This window comes from Vombatus ursinus, unplaced genomic scaffold (genome assembly GCF_900497805.2).
Source record: "Vombatus ursinus unplaced genomic scaffold, bare-nosed wombat genome assembly UNPS02014810.1, whole genome shotgun sequence".
Taxonomy (NCBI): Eukaryota; Metazoa; Chordata; class Mammalia; order Diprotodontia; family Vombatidae; genus Vombatus; species Vombatus ursinus.
Window position 1 is genome coordinate 3,182,841 of NW_020954588.1, and position 10,815 is coordinate 3,193,655.

At 39.6% G+C, this 10,815-nt stretch overlaps 1 protein-coding gene across 4 annotated transcripts in view; it reads right to left on the minus strand.

The window, feature by feature from the left end:
• COL4A4 (collagen type IV alpha 4 chain) overlaps nt 1–10,815 on the minus strand; it is a 149,794-nt gene that overhangs the window by 65,971 nt on the left and 73,008 nt on the right. For all 4 annotated transcript variants that reach the window (XM_027875990.1, XM_027875991.1, XM_027875989.1 and 1 more), the window contains 3 exons: nt 8,421–8,493; nt 5,724–5,830; nt 124–307 (listed from right to left, as the gene is read on the minus strand). In XM_027875990.1, coding sequence (XP_027731791.1) covers nt 124–307; nt 5,724–5,830; nt 8,421–8,493 — 364 coding nt within the window. The remainder of the gene's footprint in view (nt 1–123; nt 308–5,723; nt 5,831–8,420; nt 8,494–10,815) is intronic.

Consider the following 10,815-nt stretch of genomic DNA (forward strand, 5'->3'; position numbering starts at 1 on the left):
TCTTTTTTGGAACTTTAATCCTAAAACTCTGCCTGTCACTACCCCTGGGATGACTTAACTCTTTGGGGAATAAGGTCATTGATCAACTTTTTATTTTTTCCATATGTCAGTATTCAAATTTACCTTTCTGGCCTTTGGAACCTGCTGCTCCCCTCACGCCAGGGTGGCCAGGACTCCCTGGCCCACCTCTCACCCCTTTTGGACCAGGAAATCCCAGTCCTGGAGGCCCCATTGGTCCCATTCTCCCAGGAGATCCTGGTGCTCCTGGGGATCCTTCCGCACCTGGGATTGCTCCGCCACGACTGCCCTGGGAACATTTCCATCATCAGTCAGTGTGATCTCTTTTTTGGTAATGTCCCAATTAGTTCAAAAATACTTGTTACATAAATTTCCATCTTGTGTTAATTTAATCAGAACAACTTTCTGCACAACTGTATTCAAGCCCAATATTCAAGGTCTGGCTGTATGAAAGACTCAACTTGTCTTTAAACCCATCAGTTTAATCACATCTGGTTTAGGAGAGCGGATGACTCAGATGACAACTAATTTTCATCAGTTCATTTTATAATAAATTAAAGTTGAATAATGACAGCCAGAGGACTTTGTTTACTATTGATTTGTAACAATATTATAATATTCAATGAATAATAATTTAGTTAGTTTGTTGTTGAAGTTAAAAGACAACCTTATGTATTTATAATACTTCATGGTTTTGAGATCATGTCCCCATCAATTATCTCATTTGATCCCAGTGACATTAGGGTAGGCATTGGTATTCCTACTTTACAGATGTGGAAACTGAGGTTTCACCTCATACTCATCAAACTGGCAAAGCTGATAAAAAATGGACACAGACAATGGACTATTGAAAGGGTTGTAGGAAGGCAAGTCCACTAATACAATGTTTGTGAAGCTGTGAAATGTTCCAACCTTTCTGAAAACCAGATTGGTATTATGAGAGAAGTGTCAAACTATTCATACTCAGCTATTGAATATATACCCTCAATAAGGTCACTATTCTTTTGCATTCACATAAATGTCAAGGCATATATGCAAACCATCGGAAGGCTTCTAAATAATTTCCTGGATGATAGGTATGTTTCAGATGAAATACTAGGTGTTTGCAATTAGAACACCCAGGAGTATTCCAGAGGACTGTATAGAAGAGAGAATAACATTCTGAAATCTCAGAAAGAAAGTCCTATATATAACAAAATATTCAGAATAGCGCTCTCTGTGTCAGTGAATACCGGAAAAGAAATAAATGTCTATTGACTGGGGGGGGGGGTACCTGAACAAATTACAGTTGCATATTAATATAATGGAAAATGATTCTGTCTTATGAAATTTTGAATATAGGAATTCAGAAAAGATTTAGCTGAAGTTATAGAGATTAAAAAAAGCATAACCAAGAGAACAACATAGATGGCTATAATAATATAAATGATAATACTCAAGAGCAGTGTGATGAACAAATTCAATCCTAGAAAAGAGATAAAGAAACATACCTTCCTCCTCTCAATAAAAAGGTAGGAGCTACAGATATTAAATATGGTATATGCTACTAGATCCACTTGCTGTGTTGTTTGGCTTTTCTTTGATAAAGGGAGGGTATGATGGCAGTGGGAGAGGTGAGGTTGTTACAGAGATTGTTAAAAATAAAAAGCAGCAATAAAACTATTTTTTCTCCAGTTTTCAGTGTCTTCCTATTGCCTCTAGGATAAAATACCAACTATTCAGCTGGGTCTTTAAATCCCTTCACAATCTGGCTCCATGTTAGCTCCTATAATGGGTCCCTTTTTCAGTCCACCTAAATTTGTCAGCTGAAGTATCTCACAAATCATGAGAGCCTTCCATGGAAGCCTCTAAGTGAAATAATCCCAATACAAATTGTCCTTTAAAATCCTTTCAGGAGAAACTGAAGACTCAAAAGACCATGGAGTTAAACTTGAAATCCATCAATAAGCATTTATTAAATGCTTACTATGAGTCAGGCACTATGCTAAGCACTGGGGATGCAAAGAAAGGAAAAGATGATCCCTGCCCTCCAGGAGTTTTCAGTCCATTGGAGGAGACGACAGGCAAACAAATGTGTGCCAACAAGCTAAATACAGGATAAATAGGAAACAGCTAACAGAGGGAAGGCATTAGAATGAAGAGGGATTGGGAAAGGCTTCCTGGAGGAGATGCGATTTTAGCTGAGACTTGAAGGGAGTCAGGACGCAGAAGAGGGAGCATTCCAGGCAAAGCCAAGAGATGGAGTATCTTGTTTGCGCAACAGCAAGGAGGCCAATGTCACTGCATCAAAGAATCCATGGCAAGGAGCAGGGTGTAAGAAGTCTGGGAAAATAGGACTTTGAATACCTAACAGACGACTTCATATTTGATCCTGTTATAGTCCATTAGTTGTAAGCTCCTTGAGAACAAGGGTTGTCTTGCTTTTTATTAATTGTATCTCCTGTGCTTAGCACTGTGCCTGGTACATAAATGTTTATTAGGTTATGGGATTGGATCAATCCTGGAGGTGATAGGAAGACAATGGAGTTTATTGGAATGGGTCATAGTAGCATGAATAGATCTGAGTTTTAGGAAAATCATTCTAGTGGCTAAATGGAGAATAGAGTGGAGTAGGGAGAGACTTGAGGTGGGCAGACCCATCAACAGGCTATTGTAAGAGTCTGAGCAAGAGGTGATGGGAGCCTGCATTAAGGATGGTGGCAGTATCCGAGGAGAGAAGGGGGTGTATTTGAGAGATGTTGCAATGGTGAAATCAACAGGCCTTGGCAACAGATTGGATATTGGAGGGGGGGGAGTGGTAAGAGATAGTGAGCCTAGGTTGAGAGTCTGGGGACTGGAAGGATGTAATAGAAAAGTTTGGAATGGGAAAGAGTTTAGAGGGAAAAATAATGAGTTTAGTTTGGGGCAAGTTGAGTTTAAAATGTCTTCTGTACATCCAATGAGAGATGTCTGAAAGGCAGCTGGAGATATGAGACAGGACTCAAAGGTGCTTTAGGACAGTAATAATAAAGAAAACTTTTCTCCCTCTTTCCTACTTTTCTTCTTGCTTTAAGCTATGGATATTTAACTTTTCTCCCCAAATAATACCTTTTCTTTTTCATTCTAGACTTACCTCATCCTATAGCCACATGTTCCTGAATCCTAGGGACTAGAATATTGAATGGGGTCCCTAACAGTATATTACTGAACAAGTATTCAGGGAGATCTCTACTGTAAACTTTCCCCTGGAAGCTATTTTAAAAAGAATTGTAGAAAAAAGAAAAACCCTTCTATTTTATAATCATCTTTTTTCCTAGAATTAGCTAGGTGTCAGAACTGGTAGAGTGCTGAGCCTGGAGACAGGAAGATGAGTTCAAATACATCCTCAGACATTTCCTTGCTGTGTGACCCTGGGCAAGTCACTTAACCTCTGTCTCAGTTTCCTCAACTGTAAAATAAGGATAACAACAGCATCCACCTCCCAGGGTTGTTATGAGGATCAAATGAGATAAAATTTGTAAAGAAGTGCCTAGCACAACGACTGGTATATAATAGGTGCTTAATAAATGCTTGTTTCCTTCCTCCCCCCTTTTTTCCAGAGCAGTAGTATGAAGCAATGTTGTGGTTGACAGTTATCCCCATATCCTGTGCTCTCCATTTAATCATTAAAACAATTGGGGAAATGAGCAAATACTCCAAACCTTTTCTCTTTCACTTATTAAACTCTCAGCAACCTTCTTCTGTCTAAGAAGGGTGTTCTTAACCTGGAATCTGTGAACTTGATTTTTAACAATATGTTGATAAATGCATTTGAATATAATTGATTTCCTTTGTAATGATCTGTATTTTATTTTATGCAGTGAAAACCTGATTCTGAGAAGGAATCATAGCCTTCACCAGATTTCCTAAAGGGTCCAGGACACCAAAAAAGGCTAAGACACCCATACTAAGACAATCACTTGGAGAGAAAAAAATACAGTAGGAAAAGCCCTGATCCTCACAGAGATGGGAGACTGGTGAACTATCTGGAAAACCAAAGGTTGCTTCTCATCTTTGAGACAAAACAGAGGCACATATTAGTGAGTAGAAATGTATATTTACATCATTCTAACTTTGCGTAACTAGTATTGATGTTACCTTTCTGTAAAAGCATTTTGCTGTGGTTAAGAGATCTTTTCCTCCCTGTCCTCTACTGAGCAATTCAAGGGCAAAATCCCAACTCTGAGGAGTAGAAAGAACCTATGTATGACTAAAAATTAACATACTTGCTCTGTTTTTTAATTAAGAAAACTGGTTTTTGCCTTTTCTATTAAATTAGGCTATCCCAAAGTACCAAAAAAAAGCATATCTTTCTACCAATTGTTAAGATAAATTGATTCCTTGTTAGATATTTTGTCAGTGAACACTTGCATCTAATGCTTTCAATATTGTCTAATAACTGTATGAGTTTAGTTAGGAAATCATTTGTATTAGAGTAAGCAAACACACATGTATATTTATTTGTGCTCTGCTCCTGTTAAAATGCCCCAAGAATATGTGGTCCATCGTTAACCACGTATTCCTAAGGCTTCAGGGTCCCTCTCTGTATCTTGTGTAAGACCACTGGGCAGTTAATTGTGCTCCAAAATATCCATCCAATAAATGTGGTGTCAGATGCATGCATTTTGGGACTGGGCTATCTCAATTTTCTGGTGTGGTTGACTTGCCACGAGCTCATTCATTTAGGAAGCATTCACTACTAAAGTGTGGGGGAAATGGTCTAATCACCCCTACCTCTAAAACCTCTAATGCAGTTTTCGAGATTTATTTCGCATTACTCCTTTTCGTGTTTCCTGTTTTTAGACAAACTTGCCTCCTTACTATTCCCAGAATTCAGCATTCCATCTCCTCTCTCCATCCTTTGAAAAGGCTATCCACCCTCCCACATTCTCTCCTCACTTCTGCCTCTTGGAATCCTTAACTTTCCACAAGTTTTAGTTGGGGCACCTAAATGAAATATTTCCTGATCTCCCTAGTTCATGCTAACTCTGTCACATTAGCTTGGTGTTTATTTATTTGTCTTACATGTTGTATCTCCAAGTAGAATGTAAGCTCTTTGAGGGCAGGAATTGTTTCTTGTTTTTGTCTTTGTCTCATCCCCAGTGCTGACAGAGCAGACACTCATAACATAAAATGTTTATTGAATTGAATTGGTGAATTGAATTTTTCTACCACCAAACCCAGAAATTCTAAGAAATTTTAATATTATTCTTTTGCCTGTTCCTCACTATAACCAAAGATATGCCTTTGTAAGATAGTTGATTAGTATTTGGGGTTCTGTTTATATCCATGGAAAACAGTAACAGTGGCTTGAACCCACGACCTTGGCTTCATTCACGTCATTTGCCAGCAAAATTGGCTAAGCAGCCACAAGTTACAGTCAATGAGAGCTTTGTGGATGAAAGGGCCACACAGAGGAATGAATACAAGGGCAACTCTGCTGAGAGAGTGGCAGAAAAGACTGTTATAAATGAACTGCCAACCACAGTTTCAAACCATCTCTCATTTAATGATTTATTTGGAAATTATGCATCCTTGTATAATGATGAATTGAAAAATTACCCTTACAGGTTTATAACATGTGAACTTACTATTATTTATTTACAATTTAGCAAACTACCAAGAAGAACGTTCACTTGTGATCACGTAAGCTAAGAAAATAAAGTAATGGAAAAAGTTACACATACTGGAAGACCTGGCTCTCCTCTTTCTCCATACAGTCCATTCTGACCAGGAACCCCTTCCTGCCCTGGATATCCAGGACGCCCATCGTACCCCTTTTCTCCTTTTCGTCCTAGGAAAAGAAACAAAGGACACTCCAACCTTTAAATTAGTAATGGGTAAAATGAAAAGCAAGAAAAATAATAAGAAAAGAAAACATTGTGTTATAAAGTCTTTTCTATTTTGGCTTAAGGTCTACATTTTCTCCTGCCAAAACGAATCTTTATCAAAGTTTAAAACCTATAGACTGGAACAACATTGGGATTTTGGAAACCTTCACCTGTGCTAGCACTCTTCCTTTTTTTTTTTTTTTTTTTGTTTGTTTGTCTAGGCAATGGCGTTAAGTGACTTGCCTGGGGTCACACAGCTAGTAAGTGTTATATGTCTGAGGCTGGATTTGAACTCAGGTCCTCCGGAATCCAGGGCCGGTGCTCTATCCACTGCACCACCTACCTGCCCCTCTAGCACTCTTACTAAGTAAATTGTCACTGTACCACAAGAAGGCTGTGGAATTGTGGCAAGAACATTCATTTTAGAGATCTAGTCTTAAATCTCCATTTTGGAACTTACTAACTCTATGACCTTGAGAAAGTCACAATCTTTCTGAACAGCATTTTCCTCATCTGTAAAATATGGATAGTAATACTTCTGCTACCTATCTTAAATGGTTGGGGTAGGGATTATATGAGATGCTATGAATTGCTACATAGGGATATTGTTATTATTTGTTTTCCTTCTTTCTCTATGGCCTAATATTGAGGGATAGATCCAAACCTAAGCAAAACTAAGGCAGTTTGTCTCTAGTCCCTTCTAAATAATAGTAAGTTCACATGTTATAACCTGCCCTTTTCTCCACCAACTGATGTTACGCATACCCACGTACCCTGTGTCAACATGTTGCCCCTTGATCAAAGGCCCAACAGCCCTACACTATAGTGACCCACTCACCTACACCTGCCCTCCCCAGGTAATGTTTCAAAACTAACTCCATTCTCCTTCCCTCCTCTCTAGTCAATTTCCCCCCCATTATTTCAGAACCTTGCACTTAGCTGTCCCTTTTGGAAAACAAAATCTTGAACTAATTCACTCTAAGTTCAATATGTTTTCCTCTGTCAAGGATATATAGGCTTTAACAGGGGATGCCTGAAGGTACAATGGTTTAACCCAAAGAAATGAATTTCTAATGACAGACTTTCAGACAGAGATATGAGATTGGGGCAGAGGAATGGTAAAGGCAGACAAGAGCAGATACAAGCAACTCCCTGGCCATAAGTAAGGCTGGTAAAGCAGTATTATTTGGTCTGGGTGCTATGGGAAAAGTCTATACTCTACGCAATCTATTCCCATATTTTTAAAGAGGTGTTTTAGAATGTATCGAGGACTCTCAATAGAAGGAGGGCACAAATACAGGGTCAACATCCAATTTAGAAAAAAAGCGCTAAGGATATAAAGGAAGAAGAGAGAGCTCGAGAGGATAGGGGATGATCACAGAAATGCAAAACCAGCTGAAGGAAAGGATGGGCCTAAGAGGAATAAAGGGATCTTGCTGCAAAGAAGAGTAATGGAGAGCCCTGGAGCAAGAAAGCTGGGAGCAGGGCTATTCAAGCCCAGGCTAAACACCTCAGCTCCAAGGGAGCATGGAGCCCCAGAAGAAGCAGAAACAGGAGACCCCAACAAGTTTGCTACCAATGAACCAAGAGGAAACTTCATCTTCCCAAAACAAACACATGTTTTCTCCAAACTCTGGCATTAATGAGTGGGTGAGACTAATAGAAAGAATGTGGGACTTGGGGTCACATGGTCTTGGTCTGAATCTCACTTCAGACTCTCACCAGCTGTTTGATCATGGATGAGGCCCTTATCTTCTCAGAGATTCCTTTTCATCATCTGTAAAATCAGTATGTGTATATATATATATATATGTATATACACACACACACATATACATATACACACACATATACATATATACATACACATACATGTGTATATATACATATATGTGTATATATACATATATATGTGTCCGTGTGTATACACACACCCCTTACAAGACTTTTAATGATGAGGTGAGGTATGTAAAGTATTTAAAAAACTTCCATATAAATGTGAGCTTCTTGTTACATATACATGATAATAGGGATTGTATCATTCTTATTATAATGTAGAAATTATCCCTATCTCCTGACCCCAGTATTAAAATGGATTCCTATCATACTTAATAAATGCCAGGAATGGAAAAGGGATCCTTGCATCAAATCCTAGTCAAGCAAAATGAGGATCCAAATGCTGGACAAGTATTTATTTTGGCTAGTGAGTCGAGTTAGGAGGACTCACTATATACCCAAAGACTAGAAGGAGGCCCATATGTAGTTTTAGATCTCAACTATCCTAATTACTATGAAAAGTTATTTACAGGCACAAAGGAACCCTAGGAGATGAAGAACAGAAGAGGTTTTGATAGTTTCTATGTAGCACCCACTACGAAAGTCATCGTTACCCAAAAGCATGTGTTAAAGACCTCCTCGGTGGATGGGACTGTGCTAACATTTGACTCATCCATGAATGGGATGAAGGTGCAGATGAATCCCACAAAACTAGAAGGGTGGTTGATTCATGCATTATTTTCAAAGTGACAGAAAGTTTTTAAAAATTGGATTTACCTTTGATTCTTGCTATTACCATATCACCCTTTTCTCCTTTAGGACCAGTTAGCCCCGAGGTACCAGGTATTCCCTTTTGAGAAAAAGAAAAAGTGAGTTTATAGATAAAAAGCAAACAATGGCTCCCATTGATGCTTCAGACAGAGTTAACATCCAGTCAAAAAACCAACAAACATTTATTAAGTGCCAGTGCTAAGCACTGGGGATTCAAAAACAAAAATGAAAAGTCTCAGCCCTTAAAGAGCTTTCATTCTATTAGGGGTGATAACATATAAGTAAGTGTGATTGGAGGGAAAGAAACTAATTCAATCTTTGATGTGTAGAGTTTGATATGCCAGTAGGATGTCTTGTTGGAAATATCCGATAGAATATTAGTGATATGGGAACAGGAGAGAGAGACGAGGACTTGGAAGTAATCTGCATAGAAATGAAAATGGAAACCCATGGAAGCTAGTCAAATCACTGATAAAGAGGGTGTAAAGAGAGAAGAGAAGATAACTTAAGACAGAGTCTTCGGGTATACCCGTAGTTAGGGGGTGGAAGATGGGTGATGAATCAACAAAGGAGACAAAAGGAACAGTCAGTCAAGCAGGAGGAGAACCAAGAAGATAACAGAGTCATGAAAACCCAAGAGAGGGCATCCTGGAGAAGAGGAGGTTCAATTGCATCAAACACTACAAGGAAGTCAAGAAGAATGAGAAATGGGAAAAGGTCATTGGATTTGGCAATTTAAAAAAATCACTGGTAATTTTGGAGAGAGTAGCTTCATTTAAGTGATAGTGTGGGGAGCCAGATTGCAAGGGGTTGAGAAATAAGTAAGAGAATTGCAGGCATAATGTAGATAGCTTTTTCTAGGTGTTTGGCTGAGAAATGAAAGAGAGATCTTGAAAGATAATTTGAAGGGTGGTAGGGTATAGTGAAAGGTTGCTAAAGATGAGGAAGATCTGGGCCTGCGTATAGGCAGCAGCAAAGTAACCAGTGGACAAGGAGAGATTAGTAGAGTGGGGTGTGCAGAGGTGGAAAGAAATCCACCAGAGGAAACAGGGGAATCTAGGACACCAGTATAAAGGTTGGCAGAGACTGGAGTAAAACAGAAGATAATATCTTGGGTTTTTAAGATGTATGGAAGGGGAGAAGAGGAAGCGCGTAAGGTAGAGCCCCTGTTTTGTTTATAAGGAAACTAATTCTTCTGCTGAGAAGGTGCTGTGGGGAGTATGAAAGGAGAGGGGAAATTTTAGGACAGCCACCAAGGACAATTTGATAGGAAGTCATTCAGGGAAGAATAAAAGAATTCTCTTACTCCAATGAGGACCAGCTGAGATTAGATAACATGAATTGGTGATGAACCCAATCAGCATTGTTGCACGGCTTCCCCTAGCACCCATCCAAAGCATGTGAAGAGTAATGGAAGAGGCAGATAATGGGATAGTCCAGGGTTGGAGTTTGGCAAGGCATATGTGTCAATAGGACAAAGAGGGCAAGGCACTGAGAACAGGTGCAAAACCAGAGTGGTTAACTACAGGGTCAACATCGCGAAAGGAGGAAAGTGAAGCCAGAGCAAGGGGTGAGAGAGCACCGGGAGAACATTGAAGGGTGCAGAGACCACAGGGCACACTGAAGAGGAGTAACAGTTTAGGAAGAACGAGGCGTGGGTACAAATGGAACGGGCAGAATTTCTAATTCTTGATCATGGAACTCCCCCTAGAGGCTTCCTAGGGTGACAACATACCCAATCTCATCAATCTTCCGTAATATTTCACTTACTTCTTTTCTAGCAGCTTCTACCACTCTAACCTCACTAATTTTCTCCCTTAGATCTCATCAGCTCCCATGGGTTCGATGATCACTTCTATGTAGATCGCGCTGAACTCTATATAACCAGCACGTATTTATCCCCAGAGCTTTTGTACTAAATCCTCCAGTGCCCAGATAACACAAATCACCTAAAACTCCACATGTCCCAAACAGTTGGGATCTCCCTCCTACGTCAAGCCATCCTCTCAACATCTATTCAGGACTTTCTTTTCCCCATAACTTCTCTTTGCACCCTTTGGGGTAAAGTTAAACTAGATTGCTAACTGTTCCCCCATATCCCGCATCTGTGCATTCACAGAGGCTGTTCCCCATTGCCTGAAGTACACATCCTTCAAGGCTCAGCACAGAAGCTACCTCTGTAAACCCTTCCTTGATTTCCTCCAGAGGAAAGTGTTCTCTCTTTTCTAAGTCTCCAAGTGCACTTGATCTGGACCAAGCAAGCAAGCAATCAGCAAGTATTTATTAAGTATCTACTATATGCAAGGCATAGACAATCAGTAAGCATTTAATAAGCTTCTACAGAAAGGAAGGAAGGAAGGAAGGAAGGAAGGAAGGAAGGAAGGAAGGAAGGAAGGAAGGA